The sequence below is a fragment of the Dama dama genome, chromosome 31 (genome assembly GCF_033118175.1).
Source record: "Dama dama isolate Ldn47 chromosome 31, ASM3311817v1, whole genome shotgun sequence".
NCBI lineage: Eukaryota > Metazoa > Chordata > Mammalia > Artiodactyla > Cervidae > Dama > Dama dama.
Window position 1 is genome coordinate 34041463 of NC_083711.1, and position 24300 is coordinate 34065762.

Consider the following 24300-nt stretch of genomic DNA (forward strand, 5'->3'; position numbering starts at 1 on the left):
TTTTACTTATACTACTTTATGTTTTTAAAACTGCTTAAATCAAGTACCTGGAACATTTATGAATTATGAAATAAAATGCAGAGGTTGATTTGAACTTGCACATTCAAAAAAACATATTTCTTATATGACCTACATAGAACAAAACTTTCAAGTACTATCGCTTGATTACTTTGGATTTAAATATGCAGCAAAGATAATTTACCTAAATAATATAATGATATTTTTACCCTTATATTACATAACTTAGGTGGAATTAGCAATTAAATTTCTCTTTCATTTGAGGTAATAATCAGAGGGATCCTAGAATTTATATGGCTCTGGAAAAAGGCAGTTTTATTTTCCTCACAAACTCTCGAAAAGTCTTTTCTCTTTTTAAATGAAGTAAATGATTTTGAACCCATCCACAAAGGATACATCCAATTTACTGATTGGTGTGAATAATGCAGGAAGAATAGAGACCTACAATTTTAAACCAATTTTAAAGAACTCCAGGGGCAGAAGATCCTGCAGTGCTATATTTAGTGTGAGGTGACTGCCCCCTCAAATCTCTCTCTCACATTTTCAGTCCAGTAACGTATCTCACCTATGGATCTGGCAATGTCAATCTCCTGTAAAACCCTCACTAGCGTTCTCTGACCTGGCCTCTCCCTCAATCATTCATGTTCTAAGTTAATACGCCCTTCATTCTATTTCACCTTCTTACCTTTTATAGTCACCATTCCAGAGAGAAGCAAGACAGAGGAGAAAGGAGGCCCTTTAAACTGAACTCCGTTTCTGTAGGACGCCCTCCCTGATCGTCCACCTCATCCTCCCCAAAGGATCAGTTCAGTGTCCTTCCTTGGGGTACTCACACTGCCCAACGCACACCTTGAAGGTGACAAATATCACCCAACACATCTATGACTACCTGGCTTTGCCAGTCTGCTCCCTGGACAGTGGGTTCCGTGAGCTAATGCCTACATCTTCTCTTTGTTAAGTCAGGTGCTAGGCTGGTGCCTGACCCAGCAGTAACTGCTGGGTCACTGTAGAATGAAGGAAGCAGAGGGGACCAACAAGTCATTTGTAAAGCTGCCTTGAAATCTGAGCATGAGTTACTTTCTCCCTTGATTTGTTTCACAGATTGTTACACAATGTGAAATTTGCTTTGTGATTTTCCTCTTTGGCTTATCTCCTCTAGAGGAACATCTATAGTTAGAGATTTACTGTTACAACATCAATGACAATCTTAGCATACATGTCTGATAAAAGAATAGAGTTGGCCCTCCATATCCCAGGATGTGGAAACCACAGATACAGAAGACAGACTGTACTATGTGATTTTACACAAGGGTCTTGAACGTCCGCGGATTTTGCTATCCTGGGAACAAAATTCTAGGCCCCTTCATGAGAAACAAGGGCTGACTACACTGACTCATATGAAGTAGTGCATTTTGGAGGCAGGCAGAGCTGGGCTCAAATTCTGGCTCTTGTATTGACTGAACAAGCCATTTAACCTTTATTTTCCTCATGGGTGAAATGAAGGTAATCATTCCTACCTCTTAGGGTTACAAATCAGGTTTAAATGTGATATTATACATAGAGCACTTATAGTACTGTCTTGCTCAGAGTAAATATTCAAGACATCAGAGCTATGTTTAGAATAGCATGTTCAAAGACTGTCAAATTAAGATAAGTCACCCAAATAGTATGCATGTCCCAATTCCTCAAGGAATAAATACTCCCAAAGAAAAACTCATGTCTCTTCAATGAAAAGGAAAAAGAAAAAAATGTATTTCCCAAGGTATTTATTGTCTCTGCTACTAACTGAGATTAGTGTGTATATATCACCATCCTGCTTTGTTTGGGAGAGTGAACTGGGGTGGAGAGTTAAAACTCAGATAATGATCTAAAGTTGTAGAGGTGAAGAAATTCACCTTCTAAATGCTATCTCCTGTTGGCAAGCTGCTCACGAGAAACTCTGCCAGAGCGGATTATTTGTGTTTAGAGAAGTCATCATCACATCCCAAGAAATGACAGCCATATACGTAGCCTACCAGCTCCAGTAATATATAATCTATCACCTTTTGCATCGTATGGTTATAAGGATCTTTACAGCCTGCTTGAATAATACTGGAAGAGTCAGCTATTCAGTCTTTTAGCAAAAAAATAAACTCTCTGATCAATCCTTTTTGGAAGGAAGATCTAGGGGCTTCTTGGTAACCTCTACAAGCCCATGAAAAGTTCTAAAAGACTGTGAGTCAAATAACAAGATTTACTATACAGTAAAACTGGAGAGAAGAGAATTAGTGAAGGGGAGAAATGATTCAAGAGCCTAATACTACAGCAGAAAAATTGTGACGTGTAAAGAAAATTCATACCATGGGACCAGTGGGGAGAGTGGGATACTTATTCATTTATTGGTATCTCATTTAGGAAAATTCCACCAATAAAGATGAGGTTATCACCCGGGTTGGCATTTGGGATCGGATCTGGCAGAGGCCAGCTTAAAGATTTAACTCTAAATTAGGAATTCAGAGGCTAGGTATGATGAACATCATATATTAATTTATCTTTACTCACATGTCATAGGATAACACTCTGTTTTTCCCTCCTTAGGAAGATGAGTAATTTGGCATAGGATCCTGAACTTAGCTGACTCCCTGAATTTAGAGGATTCTTCTAAGGGACACTGATGATTATTAAGTGAGGTTCTGGAGTGCCTTTAAAATGCTGCTGCTGCGGCTAAGTCACTTCAGTCGTGTCCGACTCTGGGCGACCCCATAGATGGCAGCCCACCAGGCTCCTCTGTCCACGGGGTTCTCCAGGCAAGAATACTGGAGTGGGATGCCATTTCCTTCTCCATTTAAAATGCTAGGTAACAATAAAGAAGGTTTGAAGAAATTCCTTTGTTTCTAAATAATGTTAAATTACATAGTTCATTCCGGAAACTCAACCATCGACAACTCAACAGTAAAACGAGAGAAGTTTATATACTAAACTTCTAACCCAGAGCTATGTAGATAGCGAGTCCATTCAAATGGGCTTCCCTGGAGGCTCAGTGGTAAAGAATCTGCCTGCCAATGCAAGAGACCCTGGTTCTATCCCTGGATCGGGAAGATCCTCTGGAGAAGGAAATGGCAACCCACCCCAGTATTCGTGCCTGGGAAATGCCATAGACAGAGGGCCTGGAGGGCTCCGTGGGGTCATAGTCAGACATGACTTACTAACTAAACAACAATACCCACACACACACACATGCATACACACAGTATATATACAGTGTGTGTTTGTGTGTGTATGTGTTTGTATGTGTAGTAACTGAAGGGCAAAGGATTAAGATATTAAAGTTAGAAAAAAACTGTACTCTCTTCACTGGGACTTATTTTAAGATCCAGGACCATTTTATACTTTTTGTTACATTAGGAAATCTGGTATGCAGGCCACAAGTTGAACTTCCTATTAGTGATTGTCTCAGCTTGAGGCGATAGAAATGAAAAGAAAGACAAGTGTCTCCTATGCATGGGAATTTTCTTTCTTTATAAAGATATGATTATATACCTTCTCCAGGAGGAAAGTCAGTGCCCTAGATGGTATGTTTTAGCTTAAAATTCATAACACATGAGGAATAATATTCCATCAGTTAGCAGGTTCTGCATATAAAGACAATTTTATTTTCCCAACAAGTCTGTCTAATGAAATAAACATTTGAACCAATCAGTTCAGTCAGCACACTTCAGTCACTCAGTCATGTCTGACACTGTGATCCCATGGACTGCAGCACACCAGGCTTTCCTGTCCATCACCAACTCCGGGAGCTTGTTCAAACTCATTTCATTCGTGTCCATGATGCCATCCAACCATCTCATCCTCTGTCATCCCCTTCTCCTCCTGCCTTCAATCTTTCCCAGCATCATGGTCTTTCCCACTGAGTCAGTTTTTTGAAATCAGATAGCCAAGGTATTGGAGCTTCAGCTTCAGCATCAGTCCTTCCAATGAATATTCAGGACTGATTTCCTTTAGGATTGACTGGTTGGATCTCCTTGCAGTCCAAGGGACTCTCTAGAGTCTTCTCCAACAACACAGTTCAAAGCATCAATTCTTCAGTGCTCAGTTTTGTTTATGGTCCAACTCTCACATCCATACATGACCACTGGAAAAACCATTGCTTTGACTAGATGGACCTTTGACAGCAAAATAATGTCTCTGCTTTTTAATATGCTGTCTAGGTTGGTCATAGCTTTTCTTTCAAGGAGCAAGCGTCTTTTAATTTCATGGCTGCAGTCACCATCTACAGTGACTTAGGAACCCAAGAAAATAGTCTCTAACTGTTTTCACTGTTTTCCCATCTATTCGCCATGAAGTGATGGGACTGGATGCCAGGATCTTAGTTTCATGAATGTTGAGTTTGAAGCTTTTTCACTGTCCTCTTTCTCTTTCATCAAGAGGCTCTTTAATTCCTAAGGGTGGTATCATCTGCATATCTGAGGTTATTGATATTTCTCCCGGCAATCTTGATTCCAGCTTGTGCTTCATCCAGCCCGGCATTCCACATGATGTACTCTGCACAGAAGTTCAATAAGCAGGGTGACAATATATAGCTTTGATGAACTCCTTTCCCAGTTTGGAACTAGACCATTTTTCCATGTCCGGATCTAACTTTTGCTTCTTGACCTGCATACAGATTTCTCAAGAGGCAGGTTAGATGGTCTGGTACTCCCATCTCTTTAAGAATTTTCCACAGTTATTTGTGACCCACACAGTCAAAGGCTTTAGTGTAGTCAAATGAATCAGATGTTTTTCTGGAATTCTCTTGCTTTTTCTATGATCCAACAGATGCTGGCAATTTGATCTTGGTTCCTCTGCCTTTCCTAAATTAAAATTTTTTTCTCTCTAGTTTATTGCTCTATAAGTGCATCAGAAAGTAGATATATTATTACTATATATTTGAACCAATAGTAATAATTAATATCTCTACTTTCTGATGCAGTTTAAGAGCAATAAACCAAAGAGAAAAAAAATTATTGCTTCTGGTGTGAAAGGTTTAGATGCAAATGACCACAGAGCAGCAGACCTTGCTTCCATGGATGAAGACTGGATGTAGGTCTCATCTTATTGCTTTAATTCTTTCTTGAGAATTTTAGTATGAGTTCAGTCTAGCTGAACAGTATTTTAGGGAGAATCATTAAGACCAACAACACCATTGATAACCACACAGACCCCAAGGAAGAAAGGCAGGGACCATAAAGGTATCCTACCCTGAGATCAAAACTGAAAGAATTAAGGACATACAAGTTCAATTGCTTATTTTCCTTCTCAACATCCAGATTACTGGTAGACCCTTTTCCCATTTGTAAAGGGTGTGATCTATTCAACTTGTCAATGTGACTGGGCTAGAGAAAAATGTAGATAAGTTATATCAGAAACATTCTCCAATAGGTTAAGGTGAAGCTTCGCTAAAGTGACTCTTTCTCCAGATTATGATCATCAGCAAGGACTTGAAGGTTCTTTTGGGCAGAAAGAACATTTCCTATATGGACCAGGGTATTTAAATCATGTGGGGAGATAAACAGGTGAGTCCCTCAGCTTGCTTCCACTGAACCTAGCACAGTCTGGATCTGTCTCTGACCCAACTTTCATTTTTGTATTTTCCTCCAATCAGTAGATCGTTATGTTACAACTCCACAAAATAAAATCACTTAGTGAGATTTTTTAAAAACCACTAATGCCATAGCTTCACAATCACTGATTCTAGTGTGAAAGTTTCACGAAGCTCAGGCTTGAGTATTTTCAAGCTCCCCGGGTAACTGTAAGCAGCACTTCCTTAACTCTTAGCCCCATGTCATCCTCATGGAAAGTTGTCATTAAATGCCAGCCAAAATTGGTTATCAGTGTGCTGTGAATCAAGTCAGGCCCATTACTTTTAAGTCTATGCCATTTAAAAATAGGTTATATTTGCGTCCTTGAGCATTTTAACAGGGGTGCAAGCCATTTACAACTGCTCATATTGAGAATTTTGCAGTTTTTCAAAGCTCGGTTTTATAGACTTCTTCTGGCGGTGTTACATTCAGCAAACTTGTTTCAACAAGCTAAGAGAAAATGCCAAAAATCAGCACTCCTACTGTTCAGTAGAGTGTGTTTTGTCCTCTTATAACTGCTTCAATTCCAGCACTTAGCAGGAAGACATTTAAATTTTTATTGTATTCCTATCTATCAGAAAGAAAGAAGAATTCATAAGTTTGACACTAAACAATCACAGATGGAAGATCTGAAGTAGGATCACACATTTTACACTGAAGTATAATGTAGCTATCACTAAATGCAGACTGACACAAAATCCATCCAACTCTCCCTATGGTTTTAGGGAGAATGTAACATATTCATTAAAGGATGTCCCACAGAATTTCAAATGTCAAAATACAATATAATCATATTGAGAAAATCCTTCCAATTTAGTAATGGAAAATTTATAATACTGCTAAGAGAGAAAATTGCCAGTTTGTAATTATGCCTCATTCTCTGCAGGTACCACTCATTACAGAAACTAGAATAACAACATGGTAATGAGAATCCTAAACAAGAAAGTAATAAAAACATATGCACATGTTATCAGATGACCACACTATTAATAAAAAATAGTTACCTCCATGGTCATGACTGTAGTTGGTTTATAAATAGAGAAAACAATATAAGAAAAGTAGAAAAGCGTTCTCATTTAAATTTTATCTCTTGATAAAAATTTCTGTTTGCGAAAGCTTCTCAATACCAACCAGGAAAACTCCAGGAGCAGCCACATTCCTGTTTGCCATGTTTGCTACGGGAAGTCCAAGGCCGGCCTCCTGGTTCTTCCCTGGCCCTTCACTGACAGTTGGATTCACCACATACCCCCCGACCTGTCCCAACTTCCCTTCTCTTCTTTCTACATTCTTGTACTGTGTCCTCTATGATTTCTGTTCTAGAATCAGAGAACTTTCCTCTTGGAATTCTCTCTTTACTTCTTATCCTTAAGGAATCTTTAAACATTTCCAAATCCTAGGCTATAGTCAAGACCAATTCAATTTATAGTATTTTTTGAAACTCTCCAGGTCATTCCAGAGATCCACTGATTTATGGGTTCTCTATTATATCAGCTCTTCTCTAATGCTTTCAAAACTTTTCCCTCTTTTTGACAGATAACTGACAAAATTTCAACACTTGATCAACCATGGTCTTCTAGAAAAAAAGTCACACAATCAAAAGGCTGATTTGATTTATAATCTTGATTACAAATATCAATGAGCATTAAGTATTAACCAGATATCCTACTATAATTTGAAGATGTCTGTTTCATAGTTCTACTTTTCTCTCAAAGTCCTTTTTTCTTATTTTTTCCACTCTCAAAGACCTCACCAATAATATAAAAGCTATCAAGGAAAACTTCTTTGTCTTCACACAACTCTGCTTACAACCAACCTGTATTTCCATCTAGAAACTGACATGGAAACAATGAATTTAACTGAATGAATGAATAAATAAACGTGTGAACAAATCAATGAGTCCATTGATTCCAGATTACTTTTGACATTTCAGTTTTATGCATTAACAGCTGATGTGATGGGGAATATGTGTTTTATGATTACAACATGGTTTTTCAGCTTTCTAGACTACCATGCCATATTATAGTAGTGAAATATTGCTAGTTTTGTTGATTTAACTCTGCTAGTTCAGTATTTTTTAAATGAGAAATTTAAATCATTTATGTTTTGAGATATACCCTGAGAGTTATATGCAGCATTAAAATTTAAAATAGAATGAAGGTGTACTCATTAGAAAATGTTCTTCTATAACATAGAATCCCCAAAAGGGAAAAAAAAAATGAAAACTGAGAAAGCAAAGCTTCTGTTGCAAGAAAGATTCTTATTTTAGTTCAAAGGCTTTCTGAAAGAGTGGAATATGAACATGACAGAACTGAAAGTGATTCAGATCATTCTGCATTTGAATCTCTATCTATAAATGATGAGACTCAAGAAAATGGAGTCAAATCAGAAGGGAAAACCAAAACAGCTTCCTTTGAAACAAAACTAGCAGCAAGCTCTCAATAATAAGATTATAGTCTTTACAAAAAAAAAAAAAAAGTTGTTTAAAAAGATTTTCTTCATTATTACATAAGAAATCTGGTTACATGAAAATGAAAATATTTGGAGTTAGCTGTTCAATGTAACTTTCTCCTCACCATTGCCCAGTCTAGGACAGGATTACCAAGGGCTTTCTGAAGAGCCAGAAAATTATTTTTCACAGAAACCTACTTGGAACTAAATTAATTATGATAATACTTTAATACATATCATTATTGATATTCAAATATAAAAAAACGATCAAATAATATTTGCATTATTTTGGTATTACCCTTAACTCTTGAACAATAACTCAGTTTATCCACTAATAACTTACCCTCCATATCCATGGTCTCTCCTTATCCATAAATTCAACCCACCACTTATCGTATAGTGAGATAGCTGGATGGCATCACCAACTCGATGGACATGAGTTTGAGTAAACTCTGGGAGTTGGTGATGGACAGGGAGGCCTGGCATGCTGTGATTCATGGGGTCGCAAAGAGTTGGACACGACTGAGTGACTGAACTGAACTGAACTGATAGTCCTAAATATTCATATATGAGTGGACTCTTGCAGTCCAAACCTGCACTGTTCAAGGGTCAACCGTTTCTGTAATTAATACTGCAGTGTCAGGAAGCATTTAACAAGAGGCTCCCTGTGCGCTGTTTTGGATCTGTCAGGAACCCTCTGGCCCTTATTAATTCCTGAATATTCAAGAATTAAGAGGAGAGGCAGGCCTTGCCTTTCCTGGGCTGAGGAATCCAGGCATTTCTCATTATGGTGATAAGTACCCTCTTCCTTCTTATGAACCATAAGGTAAAAGGTGATTGTTTGCAACTCTGTCTTTGATAGGGATTGTCTTATGTTTTGTAAGTCTGGAATTTTAATCTTTATCTTTGCTGAGAATAACCACCTTGTAAGACAGTATATATGCACACACATTGTTGATTAAAACACCTTTGCTCCATCAGAGCTTTGGTCCCCGTGTCTTTCTTTCTTTCTTTTTTTCCTCTCTCTCTATTTCTGACTGATTCCCTGAAGCACGGAAGCCGGCTGCATAACCCAGGGAATATTAGCCTCCTTACTTCTTTCACTCTCTCATCGTCGACTCCGGACCACAAGGTTCCGGTCCATTAAAGGACCAACACTGCAGTATCAATATTGGCATTTTTCTTTCCTAGCACACGATTACTGGACATAGTAACCCATTCTCCTGCCTGGCCATACCTCTCTACAGCAATTCCTGACAAGTCACATGACTAGGCCATGTGACTACGCCCTCTACCTCAGTTTTGACTGGGTTAGAAAAAGGTAGCACATCTAAAATAACTTGAGAATCACCAGAAAACCGGACAAATTATATGATTATCCTCATTTTCTTCTTCTTTGAACTGCTTTAGCAGTTTATTTACAAACAAGTATAGGCATACCTAGAAGATATTGTGGGTTCAGTTCCAGACTACCTCCATAATATGAATATGGCAGTAAGGTGAGTGACACAGATTGTTTAGCTTCTGAGGGCATACCAAAGTTAATTTACGCTATACCATAGTCTATGCCAATAGCAATATTTCTAAATACAATGTACATATTCTAATTTAAAAAATACGGTATTGCTAAAACATGTTTACCACCATCTGAACCTTCAGCAAGTTGTAGTACTGTTAGGAGAAGCACACTGATTGAAACCGCCCACCCTGGCCAGGCACCATAGTAACCATTTGCATGAGTTGTTTTATGACAGGAGATCCTGATAAGGCATACGGAACTAATAAGCCACCACCAACCGGAAGAGTTCGGGAAAAGTCAAAAGGAGACACCGCGTGTCTGTCCACTTCCCAGAATCCCTCTTGCTAGCATCCATCTTGGCTGAGCGATGAGTGCGCCACCAGGAAAGACTCTGAATTAGAATGATTGGCCAAAGACCACCCAGAAAAACTAATCCCATCACCATAAAACCCAAGACTGCGAGCCACGAGGCAGAGCAGTTCTCCTGGGTTCCCTTACATACTGCTCTCCACCCGGGTGCCCTTTCCCAATAAAATCTCTTGCTTTGTCAGCACATGTGTCTCCTCGGACAATTCATTTCCGAGTGTTAGACAAGAGCCCAGTTTCGGGCCCTGGAAGGGGTCCCCCTTCCTGCAACAGTAGTAATATCAAAGCAAATCAAAACTACAGTGAGATATCACCAAATACCTGTCAGAATGGTTATCATCAAAAAGTCTAGAAACAACTAATGGTGGCGAGGATGTGAAGAAAAGGGAACCCAAATACACTGTGGGTATGGAAAACAGACGGAGGTTCCTCAGAAAATTAAAAATAGAACTATCACACATATATCATATATCATACATATATGCTGATATAACTATCAGCGTATGTCCTGGGAATATATCTGAAGAAAATGAAAACACTAATTTGAAATGATACATGCACTCTGATATTCACAGCAGGATTATTTATAATAGCCAAGGTATGGAAACAACCGAAGTGTACATTAACAGATGAATGGATAAAGAAGATGTGATATAAAAAATATGTGTGTATTTATAAATACATACAGGCACAATGGAATATTACTCAAACATAACAAAATTCTGCCACTTGCAACAATGTGGATGGACCCAGAAGGTATTATGCCTAGTGAAATGTCAGAAAAAGAAAGACAAATATTATCACTTATATATGGAATTGAAAAAATGAATCAACAAATGAATAAAAAAAAAAAAAAAACAGAAACAGATTCACAAATTAGTGATTACCAGTGGGGAAAGGGAGGGGTAGGAGCAAAATAAGGGTGGCAAATAAAAAACTACTATGTATAAAATAAATAAGCTACAAGGACATTGTACAGCTCAGGGAAATATAGCCATTATTTTGTAAGAACTTTTAAAGGAACAGAATATGTAAAAATCTTGAATCACTATGTTGTACAACTGAAACTAACATTGTAAATCAATTATAGTTCAATTAAAAAAAAAGAGCACTGGTCACAGATTACCATAACAAATATAATAACAAAAATGTTTGAAATATTCCAATATTTACCAAAATGGGACAGATACAGGAAATGAGCAAATGCTCTTGGAAAAACAGTGTTCATAGACTTGCTAGTGCAAGGTTACCACAAATCTTCATTTTCTAAAAATCATAATATCTGTGAAGCACAATAAAATAAGGTATGCCTGCAACATATATTTACTGAGGTAACCCTATGTGTAAAGCAGATGTTTTTCATTCTATATTTATTTTTTACCAAAAATAAAACATTAAATAACCACTGATTTTACAAATAGCATAGATATATCCACATAGATTATCAACAACCACATCTTATTTTTTTAATCTGTCTCCTTTTAGTTATATTATAAGTAGATTAAAAAAAAAAAACATAAAGCTATTAAACCATCAATCAATACCAGGCCTTTCTTACTGAAGAGTTTTATGATGTTTTAAAGTGATTGAAAACCACATTTTTTCATTAAACTTGCCAGTCAATGAATGATCTCTAAATTGATTTCCTCGGGCCCCAGTTTCTTCATTTATCTGAAGTTTAATATTCCCAACTGACTTTAATCTTACTCTGTTAATTCAGTCCTACTCCTTGGACTTTTCCTAAGTTTGTGGTATGGCTTTTTTGTGTCTTTCTACTCTTCTAAGTTTGTCTGACTGATGCAGCTCATAAATTCCACCAAGAATGCAATTTGTTAATCCAATTTCCTATATATTCACATGACATTTTCTGCTTATCTCTATCACTGTAGTGAGTGAATGTACTAGGACAGACATACTGGTCTTCTTACTTGTCTGGATTCCTCTTGGGTTTTGAGACCCTGATGGCAAGAAGTCTTTTTCACCTAGGAATATCCACCACTTAACAATACATGGCATGTAGTAGATACATATAAATGTCTGAAGCACAAAAGAATGTAATAAATTGTGTTAGAACACATTTTATAATGTGCTATGAATATATGAAAAATATAGTTTAAATTGATATGTATCTCAAATTCACTAACTTTCTAAACAGAACTTGCCTTATATCAATCTGCTTTCTCTACCCCTCTCTCTCACACTGATTCTCTCTCTGGGTCTTCTCTGTCTCTCTCTTACTCACTTGCCTCGCCCTTACTTCTTTGTGAAATAAATCTGAGCACAGGTATGTAAGAAAAACATATTAAGTTTTAACTAATGCTTACACACACACTCATACACAGAAACCATATAATAAATGTTAACTGATTAACATCATATTGGCTTATCCTAGAAACAAGAATCCAGGCAACCATCAAACCTCTTCATACATGAGAGCAAAGTAAGATGTTTTAGCAACAACATTCAAAAAACATCACCATGAATGAAAAACAAACAAGCAATATTAACTCTTAGTGAGACTGACTACAGAAACAGCTTAATTTCTATATAATTAACCACGTAACTGTGGTTGTTCAGCGGCTAAGTCACGTCTGACTCTTTGCGACCCCATGGACTGCAGCACACCAAGCTCCTTTATCTTCCACTATCTCCTGGAGTTTGCTCAAATCCATATCTATCGAGTCTGTGATGCAATCTAACCATCTCATCCTCTGTCTCCCCCGTGTCCTCCTGCCCTCAATCATTCCTAGTATCAGAGTCTTTTCCAAATAATTGACCCTTTGCATCAAGTGGCCAAAGTTCTGGAGCTTCAGCTTCAGCATCAGTCCTTCCAATGAATATATAGAGTTGATTTCCCCTAGGATTGACTGTTTGATCTCAAGGGACTCTCAAGAGTCTTCTCCAGCAGCAGAGTTTGAAAGCATCAATTCTTTGGCACTCAGACTTCATTAAGGTCCAGCTTTCACATCCATTCATGACTGCTGGACAAACCATGACTAGATGGACCACTGTTGGCAAAGTGATGTCTCTACTTTTTAACGCACTGCCTAGGTTTGTCATAGTTTTCCTTTCAAAGAGCAAGCATCTTTTAATTTCATAGCTGTAGTCACTATCTGCAGTGATTTTGGAGCCCAGGAAAATAAAATCCATCACTGCTTCCACTTTTCCTCTTCTATCTGTCATGAAGTGATGGGGCTGGATCCCACGATCTAGTTTTTTTTTTTTTTAATGTTGAGTTTCAAGACAGCTTTTTCACTCTTTTATTTCATCCTTATCAAGAGGCTCTTTAGTTCCTCTTTACTTTCTGCCATAAGAGTGGTATTATCTGTATATCCAAGGTTGTTGATATTTCTCCCAGCAATCTTGATTCCAGCTTGTGATTCACCCAGCCCAGCATTTTGCATTCACCCAGTCCAGCATTTTGCCTGATGTACTCTACATAGAAGCGCAATAAGAAGGTTGACAATATATAGCCTTGTGTACTCCTTTCCCAATTTTGAACCAGTAAGTTGTTCTATGTCCGGTTCTAACTGTTGCTTCTTGACCCACATACAGGTTTCTCAGGAGATAAGGTGGCCTCGTACTCCCATCTCCTTAAGGATTTTTCAGTTTGTTGTGATCCACACAGCCAAAGGTTTTAGCATAGTCGATGAAGTAGAAGTTTTCCTTTAATTCCTTTGTTTTCTCTATGATCTAATGAATGTTGGCAATTTGATCTCTGGTTCCTTTGCCTTTTCTAAATCTAGCTTGCATCTGGAAGCTCTCAGTTCATGTACTGCTGAAGCCTAGCTTGAAGGATTTTGAGCATAACCTTGCTAGTATGTGAAATAAGTGCACTTATCAGGTAGTTTGAACATTCTTTGGTATTGTTCTTCAGAATTGGAATGAAAACTGACCGTTTCCAGTCCAGTGAACCACACAATGCCACCTAGGAAGTGTCATTTCATTTTTAACAAAGAATTACTAATTTTACTGATATTTTTAGAGGAAATGAATTATATATTTTATGATACTTTTATATTAAACTGTATACCATCAGATGAGATCCTGAAGAGGCATTCCTGGATGGAATTGGAATATCAGCATTTAGGACCCATATATTTAATGGAATAGCTAATAATAATAAAAATAGTAACAGTAAATCTAATTTAGAGTTAAATTAAATCTAAATAAACATTAACTATGAGCTATGTGCCTGCTAATATGCTAAGGCTTGTGTATATATTAAATCATTTTCACCCTGAAAACAATCTTCTGAGGCGGGCACTACTCCATTCACTACTGAGCAAACCAAGGCACAGGGTTATGATGTCCCTTACTCAGCTCACACAGCTAAGCCTGGGTTCCCATCCAGATCATTTTCTTAATCAAAATGCTCTACCTTTCCCCAGAAACATATTTATTAACTGCATTTTGGTAGCTAACCTATATACGATCTAACAATAATTTTGTTGCTACTTTTCTCAAATAGGAAATAAAAGAGAAGACATCAGCTGCTCTCATTTTCTAGTTGCACAATGTTAGGTGTGTTACTTTTCCTGTCCGAGTTGAAGCTTTAGTAAAATGGGGCTTGGGACATCTACCTAGATATCTGAGTACTCCCCTAATTTTAACCTCACATTTCTTTGCAACTAAGACTGTATTAAAAAAAAAAAAGAAAGAAAACTTTTATGAAGATTAATTTAGATGATGCAAAGAAAATGTTTTAGACAATATAGCATGCTGTGTCTATATAAATTTACTTTTACTAATATTTATAATTACAACTCTTAGGATGTAAAAACATGCAAATAATTCAGCTATTTCCAGTCCCCATTTTATACCTGATTCCTTCATATGATGATATGATGGAATAACAGGAAATATAAACCTATCTATTTATAATTAAAATAACCTAGTAAGCAAAAAAAAAAAAAAAAAAAGCAAGTATTCCCCTACTTCAACCAGAGTGGATTTCTTTCTTTTTTTCTTTTTTTTTTTTAGGAAACAGAAGGAGATGACAGAGGACAAGACAATTGGATGGCATCATTGACTCAATGGACATGAGTTTAAGTAAGCTCTGGAGATGGTGAAGGACAGGGAAGCCTGGTGTGCTGCAGGCCACAGGGTCACAAAGAGTTGGACATGACTGAGTGACTCAACAATACAACTTTACATTTATTGTATTTAAGAGAGAGAGAAAGAACAAATGTTCTGCTTTTAAAAATTTTCAATTAATTTTTACTGGCATGTATTTGATTTACAGAATTATGTTAGTTTCAGCTATACAGCAAAGTGAATCAGTTACACATATATTCACTCTTTTTTAGATTCTTTACCCATATAGGCCAATATAGAATATCAAGTAGAGTTCCCTGTGCTATTCAGTAGATTCTTATCAGTTTCGTGTTTTATATATAGTAGCGAGTATATGTCGATATCAATCTCCCAATTTATTCCCCATTCTTAGTTTGTATTTTACATCTATGACTCTTTCTGCTTTGTGAATCAGTTCATTTGTACTGTTTTTTTAGAATCCACAAATAAGAGATAGATGATATTTGTGTTTCTCTATACTGACTTACTTCACTCACTATGGTAATCTCTAGGACCACCCATGTTGCTGCAAATGCCATTATCAGAGTGAAAGAATTTTTTGAAACACAAAATTAGGAGTATATAAGACAAAAACAAACAAAATAAAGTAAATCCACCAAACTGGTATCATTGTGAAAAGTTTACACTGATCTTAATGATTTTTGATAAGCAGAACACATATCTAAATGCCTGACAAATTTAGGTAAACATATTTAAATGAAAAAATACAAAAATGTGTTGTTGTTTTCTTCTTTTAACTCATTCTCTCTCTACTAGAGGGAAATAAAAATAAAGTTCTAGAAAACTAACAAGTTTTAGAATGACTAAAACATGAGTAAACAACCAGATTGCTGCTCCTTGGTCTTCAATTTCTTTAACTGATCATTTAAAAAATTTATTTCTTCCATGCCACTTGAAAAAAATAACTTTGCTTAAAACTACAAGTGGTGATTGCAACTAATGAACCACTGCTAAAAATATTACAAGGTAATTATATATACACATATACATATATATAAATATACAAAATATCTTTTTTCAGAAAAACATGAAAGCCTTGTGATGTGCTAGAGCCTATGCTAATTGCTACTAGTCTTAAGTGAATAAGACCCCAATTTTCATTTCGCTTTAAATTTACCAAGGCAGTCACATATTTAATAATGTTTTAAATATAATTTTTTATGTGCCAAAAAAGGTAAGCAATAGGGTATATAAAAATGTATATAGGTAAAACTAGTGAAGTCTGAGGATTTAGAAAAAGGCTTTCCTAAGGAAACAAGATTTGCAGATGAAGGATTTTGTCAGGTATAGCAGGAGGTTTTTGAGTAGGATGAGTCCAAGAGGGGAGAACAGTAAAATATACAGAGTTCAGAGTGGAAGGAGGTTGGTGCATTCAATGAATGAAAGAAAGTCTACTTGGATGGAGCAGGGCCTCAGTGGGGACAGCCATGGGAGACCATTCATGCAAGGCCCACGGGTCAGCTGGAGGACACTGCAGGCATTAAAGCCATGAGGCAGGAGAGTGCCACGATCAGAAAGTGGAAAAAACAATATGTAAAGTCATGAGAGCTCATGGGAAAATACTAAATTTCATAAAACATCAATAATCAGAAATCATAAAGATTTTAGAGATTACTGATTTCAAAGTTAGTAGAGAAATGCTAGATTTAGATAAGATATTGAGCCAGAAGAAATTTTTAAAAACCATTCTGTTGGAGTTAAACATTATAAGCCATTTGAAGGACACTGTTTATAATAGCCAGGACATGGAAGCAACCTAGATGCCCATCAGCAGATGAATGGATAAGGAAGCTATGGTACATATACACAATGGAATATTACTCAGCCATTAAAAAGAATTCATTTGAGTCAGTTCTAATGAGATGGGTGAAACTGGAGCCCATTATACAGAGTGAAGTAAGCCAGAGAGATAAAGACCAATACAGCATACTAACGCATATATATGGAATTTAAAAAGATGGTAATGATAACTGTATATGCAAAACAGAAAAAGAGACACAGATGTACAGAACAGACTTTTGGACTCTGTGGGAGAAGGCGAGGGTGGGATGTTCTGAGAGAGCACTGAAACAAGTATACTATCAAGGGTGAAACAGATCACCAGCCCAGGTTGGATGCATGAGACAAGTGTTCAGGGCTGGTGCACTGGGAAGACCCAGAGGGATGGGATGCGGAGGGAGGCGGGAGGGGGGATCGGGATGGGGAACACATGTAAATCCATGGCTGATTCATGTCAATGTATGGCAAAATCCACTACAATATTGTAAAGTAATTAGCCTCCAACTAATAAAAATAAATGAAAAAAAAAAGAAGGACAAATGTAGGAAGATAACTTCAAAATATCTTTGAGTCCTATATCAAAGAATAATCTCAAAATTATATTTGATACCACAAATATGGTCATTTTACAGATGTTATAAGAGAGACACTAATAGATAATTATGTTTATTTAGTTGGGTTACTATTGAAAGTTCTATGGGAAGAGTTTCCAAAACAGAAAAGCAGTTCAGTCAGCCCTTGGTTAAATATATACAGTTAAAATGATATTCATATAAACATTTCAAAGAATTTATGAAATTGTTGGAGATTTGTTAAGATCTTAGTTGTCCATGATCCATTTTTACCTTCAGGAAAAATATTAGTACCAAGACTCAAGAAATAGTTATCATTATGAACTTTCTTCAGACATTTTTTATCTGAAAGTTATCAATATTCAATTAACTAGGGACATTAAGTCTCTGTTATCTGCAGATAGTTTTGTTTTACTCAGATGCTATGTTACATGCTATGGGCTAGAACTGTCTTCAATGAAGGACAGTCTCAGGAAAAATATTCTATCAGGAACTACAAACGACTGATACTCTCAACTCTTCAGTACAGGCTTCTGAGCTGATAATGCTTACTCAACTTCCAGACTAAAGCATAAACTAAGTCTGGATTACTAGAATTCTCGGATGGAGTGGGCTTTAAGAATTAATGACAGGACCAACAAGATGAACTCAGAGGTCATAATTGATTTTGTTTCTCTATTAGGAAAGGCTGTACTTGTGAATGATGTTCACTGAGTCTGGGAGGACCAGCTGCCTTTAAGGAACTGAGGCTGGTTTTACTTATGAATACAATGCCTGCAAAGTCCACCCAGAAAGCCCAGGTTGGTGCCTGGAAGACAAAGCGCAATCTCAAGGTCACGAGGGTCACTTCCTGACAGGTTGGAAATATTAACAGATTTGGTGATCCGGAGAGGAGAGGGATGCATCAAAATGTACAGGTTGTGCAGGGAAAATCTGGTATGTGCTTTAATGGATTTAGCTTCCTAGTCTCAAGATAGCAAATGATAGAGGCTTTTATAAGTCCCATCAGAGATTTTTTAAATAAAAATTTCCAGGTAGAAATGAATTAATCCGAAGTGATTCCTGGGTTGGGAAGAGCCTCTGGAGAAGGGAACAGCTACCCACTCCAATATTCTGGCCTGGAGAATTCCATGGACTGTATAGTCCATGGTGTCACAAAAGGTCAGACACAACTGGGCGACTTTCACTTTTAACTTTCTAAGCCTTTTATTATAGAAAATTAAGTCAGGTTCCCATATGCATTCCCCAGTCTTTCCAGCTCTCTCTACCCTAAAAACTGGTAAAATTTCCTAAAACTCAAATGGTTGTGGTTGACCAAATAGAACAGAAAACAGTGCTAATTGATTGTATATTTTATAATTCAAGATCCTTCAGACAGCAATGACTTCTGAATAGTCATATTTCCTATTTTTTCAATAAATATCTTTTTTGTCCATCACAATACCTTGGGCCTTGGTTTCCACATTTATAATACAAATGTACCGGTGTACAGTTACCTCAAAGAAGACCAATAATATTAGCTCAGTATGTTGTTATGACATGACAATTATACCTTTCTATGTTTAATGTGCAAATACTACGATAATGAAATAAATCAGAAGGATTAAATTCAGAATAACAATTCTATGTTTAAAAAAAGTTCACCCCACTTATTGACAACAATATTAAACAAGATACCAGCCATTAGGCTAATTTTGCATCATATATTAGTATAACAATAATCTTAATTTAATTTTTACAGTTTACACATGAGAGTGTTTTACAGAAATAAAATTATAATATTCTATTTTAAACATGAACAGCTACAGCACAATATTCTACATGACTTGTGTCATATATAATATTGGTTAACATTTTAAGCACAGATTGGATATAGGTTCACTTCATACTTACCCATGAAATTGAGATACCCCTCTCCACCGAGTGCGTGAGTAATGAGTCGAATCATCTTATGAAGCTGTATTCCACGATCGATAACGGGAGTAAATGGGGTCAGAACACTCATGTTGGTATACATTTCAGCATCCATCAACCAAAACGCCAATGTCTTATCCCCAACGAGTGCCTAATAAAATAAAAGTCACTGATGTAAATGCAAAGAATAGGTACTAGGCAGTTGTCATTTATGCTAGAGTAACACATGATTTCACAAAAACAGTACAGGAGAAGTGTGTGAATTAGTATTAATTCCATGTATTTCCCAATAGTCACTATCTCTGCTGAAGGTAAGCTGGCGAAATACATGAGAAAACTCATGGATCTATGTTTTTTTAATTTATAAAATAGCTTGGTGAAAAACTCATGATAAGCTACCTGAATATTTGCTAATACTAGGCATTAGAAATTAGAATAACATGGGTTATAATGTTGACAATACTAATGATCTTTTTTAAGGATTTAAATAATGGATTTTTTAAAATTGAATGACAGAGTCCTTAAATTCTGTAATGCTTGACAGTTTTCATAAGTTTCACACACATGATTTCATACAATCCCATAAACTTAGATTAAACTATTATAATACTAACAGCTTTTAAAAATGACTTGTATATCATGACTTTACTGTTTTAAAAGAATGGAAGAGTTTCTTAGAAATAATTTATATGTATATGCACTTTTATTTATGTACATAAATATATTACAATGGACCTTTTTTCCTTTCAGCAGCAAACTGACAACTTTTTCTTAAAATGTAGAATTTACTTTCTTATTATATTTGAAATCTAATCTAAAACGAGTTTGTTTTATATGAAAACATAATAGTTGACAAATGGGGCCGGTAACTTGGAAATACCCTGAGCAGCAGAAAAGGTCTCTTAATTGGAATGATTTATGGTTAAAAATAGCTAACTAATGCCAAGGATTTATTTATTGACAGGAAGAGTATATAGAGAAACACAGAGATTAAACCATAATCTCCTCACCCTATTACTGTACAATTATTTTCATTTTTAGAAAAATATTTTTCTTTATAAACCTATTTTAAAGTCTAAACTATTTTCACATGTTCATATTTGTAATTTTTATCAGGTTTAAAATTCAGTGTATGTTTGCTTTTAGGAAGAATTAGGTAACTTACATCTTTTTGTATATTTCTGACAATTTTTAATACAATGTGGAATTACATGGATCTTTAAAGCATGAAATAAGTCTTCCATACTGTTTCTGTACATCTTGGGAGAAAAATTATGAAATTAATCTATCAGTTTCATCTTCAATTTGTTTATTTCACTCATTTTCTTATTCTTTTATTCATTCATATAAAATAAACATAAATTGGGAGCCCAAATGTGCTACAATTGCTAGAAGCTTGCAATGTATTTTAATTTTCATATTGTTATATACTTGACACACAAAAAACTGTGGAAAATTTTTAAAGAGATAGGAATACCAGATCACCTGACCTGCCTCCCAAAAAATCTGTATGCAGCCAAAGAAGCAACAGTTAGAACTGGACATGGAACAACAGACTGGTTCCAAATCGGGAAAGGAGTATGTGAAAGTTGCATATTGTCATCTTGCTTATTTAACTTCTATGCAGAGTACATCATGCGAAATGCCAGGCTAGATGAAGCATAAGCTGCAATCAAGATTGCCAGGAGAAATATCAATAACCTCAGATATGCAGATGATACCATCCTATGGCAGAAAGCAAAGAAGAACTAAAGAGCCTCTTGATGAAAGTGAAATAGGAGAGTGAAAAAGCTGGCTTAAAACTCAGCTTTCAGAAAACTAAGATCATGGCATCCAGTTCCATCATTTCATGGCAAATAGATGGGAAAACAATGGAAATACCAAGAGACTTTATTTTTGGGGTCTCCAAAATCACTGCAGATGGTGACTGCAGCCATGAAATTAAAAGACGCTTGCTCCTTGGAAGAAAAGCTATGACCAACCTAGACAGCATATTAAAAAGCAGAGACATTACTTTGCCAACAAAGGTTCTTCATCTAGTCAAAGCTATGGTTTTTCCACAGTCATGAATGAAAGTGATAGTTGGACATGAATGGAAAGGATAGTTGGAAGAAAGCTGAGCACCGAAGAATTGATGCTTTTGAACTGTGTTGTTGGAGAAGACTCATGAGAGTCCCTTGGACTGCAAGGAGATCCAACCAGTCAATCCTAAAAGAATCAGTCCTAAATATTCATTTGAAGGACTGATGCTGAAGCTGAAACTCCAAACTTTGGCCACCTGATGTGAAGAACTGACTCATTGGAAAAGACCCTGATGCTGGGAAAGACTGAAGGTGGGAGGAGAAGGGGATGAGAGAGGATGAGATGGTTGGATGGCATCACCGACTCCGTGAACATGAGTTGAGTAAGCTCTGGAAATTGGTGATGGATGGGGAAGCCTGGCTACTGCCATCCATGGGGTTGCAAAGGGTAGGACATGACTGAGAGACTGAACTGAACTGAATATACTTGATAAGGGATTTACTTATCCTTAAATTAATAGTATTCATTTCTTATTGTGTTACATTTTGGTTCTGGTTTTTTCATTGGTATTTATTTTATTTGCTCAACAGCCAATTTAAAAGAAACTACTGCCCCAATTAGGAAGATATAAAACTTTGTATGTCTACTTCATGAATGAGTAAAGTTTCTGTACAGGCCAACAGTACATAGTTTAGGCATTGTGGGCTACTTTCTCAGTCTCAACTACTAAAATCTGTATTAAGACTCAAAAGCAGCCATAGACAATAGGTAATTGAATGAGTATGCCTGTGTTCCAACTACCTTTACGAAAACAAGCAGCAGGCAGAATTTGGCTCATGGGCCTTGATAGCTGACCTCTGGTCTACTTACACTTTCTTAATAGTAAGAGGAGACATCTGAAAAACTAGTTTCCAACTTAAATTGTCAATTTCTGCTGAAATAACACAGGAACTTATTGTTTAACTTCAATTTGCTTAATTCATATACTGCAAATAATTTCAAAAGGTTTACTGTCTTTTTAAAGTATAAAGACTTCATTTTATATTGTTTATGGGGACAAGCCACATGCTTTAAATAACTAAATGGCCTTCTCCTCCATTTATTTATGTTTATTGAGTGACTACTAGGAGAAGTCATAGTACTAAGGCTGGAAATACAAATGGAAACAAATATTCTGCTTAAAATGTGATGAGAACATGAAGGACTGGGAAACCACTTTTCCCTCATACACCTGGATGAAAGCTTCAGGAAACACTCCTGAGTCAGAGCATTAGTTCTTTACAGTAGCTTCCCAGGTCAAGTATGCATTTGCAGGTGTGTGGGGAAATTATAAGACTGGGACAAGGTTGACCTACTTATGAATGGGTGAAAGTTTTACAGTATTGAAGAACAGAACACTTGGAGGATTGAACACAGAATAAACGTTGGCATGCAATATATGACAGGCTGTGTGTGAGAAGCTTTAACCAAAAGATCTGGGTTGACAAAATTAGCTTTGCCCTTGGAAAATACCTCAGGCTACATTATAGACGAAGGACTAAAACAGAGGGACAGAGGTCAGGGTGATCAATCAGCAAAAGATTTAGTGACTGAGGGGGGAAAAATGATGAAAGCAAGTGAAAAGGCATAAAAGAAAATCTTTAGAAGGAAACCTAAAACGGAAAGGAAATTAAAATTAACCTGGATTAGCACCAACATTCTTCCCGTCACAACAAAGGAAAACTTGCAAGATAGCACTTGCAGCTGTCAGTCACAGTCGCTTAATTACAGTTTGGCAGGGTAAAAGTAGTACTGCATTTTGAAGTGGAAATTTATGGATCTACAAAGTAATTTTGTTAATGTTTTTCTTTTTTAAAGGTTTTTTGATTTAGACCATTTTTAAAGTCTTTATTGAACTTGTTACAATCTTGCTTCTGTTTTATGTTTGGGGTTTTTTTGGCTGTGAGATGCATGGGATCTTAGCTCCCTGACAAGGGATCGAAACTGTACCTTCTGCACCGGAAGGCAAACTCTTTAACTACGGGACCACCATGGAAGTCCCTGAAACGTTTTTCAAGTAAGAATAGCTGTCACATAAAATAGACATATAACACATTGATTACCTGTATTGAACTACAGAATGTATTGAGATATGCTTATTTTAGATCCATTAACAAATACAGACACAGAGAGAACAGTTTACATACATACTTAGTTACCTGATCATGGCTCTCTGCGTAGGCAATGCACTTTTCAAGGTAGCGTCGGTTTGTGAGTGTATACACTATATTGCCCATGTTCCAATCTTCATCTTTATATTCTTTCAGTAACTAAATGCAAGACAGGAAATAATTTCAATACATCATTACTATTCTTACTTTATATCCTGAACTTAGGGTATATATCGTTATCAGTCCAAATTATGACACACACAGATACAAGCACACACATGGAACGAAAATAGCTTTGTTGACACTTTTACTGAAATCACAGCTCTTGTGCAGAGTATCCAAATGACAGTGGCGTTGTGTGTGGGTGTGCATGTGTTCACTTTTGTGCAGATGATTTGATCACTGCACTTTAGGATTTTGGCAACCTTTTTTTCTCTGTAACAGCTGTTACTTCTTGATTAATGACCACAGTAAAGTGTTGTTGTGCAGTAGATCTTTCAATAACTTCCACAAGGTAGAGATATACTTGCTACCATTTTAGCTTTGAATGAAAAGAAAAAAAAAGTTAGCAAGAAGAGTGTCTTGTTCCTTTCTTAAAAGAAACAAAAACAACTCTTACTTCAATGTATAAAAGCTGATTATCATGAAATAATTATCATCCTGAGGCAGGAGATAGATGGGCTCCAGGTTAGACATCTGCAGCTGACCTTCTGTTTGCATTTCATGAGGCAGGAAGAAGTGGGCTTCCCGCAGCATACCTATAACCAGCATTCCGTTTGTATTTCCTGAGATAAGAGATGGGTGGGCTCCAGTTACAA

At 36.5% G+C, this 24300-nt stretch overlaps 1 protein-coding gene across 2 annotated transcripts in view; it reads right to left on the reverse strand.

The window, feature by feature from the left end:
* The window catches only part of GBE1 (1,4-alpha-glucan branching enzyme 1), a 289682-nt gene that overhangs the window by 55665 nt on the left and 209717 nt on the right, over positions 1–24300 (reverse strand). For both annotated transcript variants that reach the window (XM_061134227.1, XM_061134226.1), the window contains exons 11-12: positions 23531–23641; positions 19290–19461 (exon numbers count right to left, since the gene is read on the reverse strand). In XM_061134227.1, coding sequence (XP_060990210.1) covers positions 19290–19461; positions 23531–23641 — 283 coding nt within the window. The remainder of the gene's footprint in view (positions 1–19289; positions 19462–23530; positions 23642–24300) is intronic.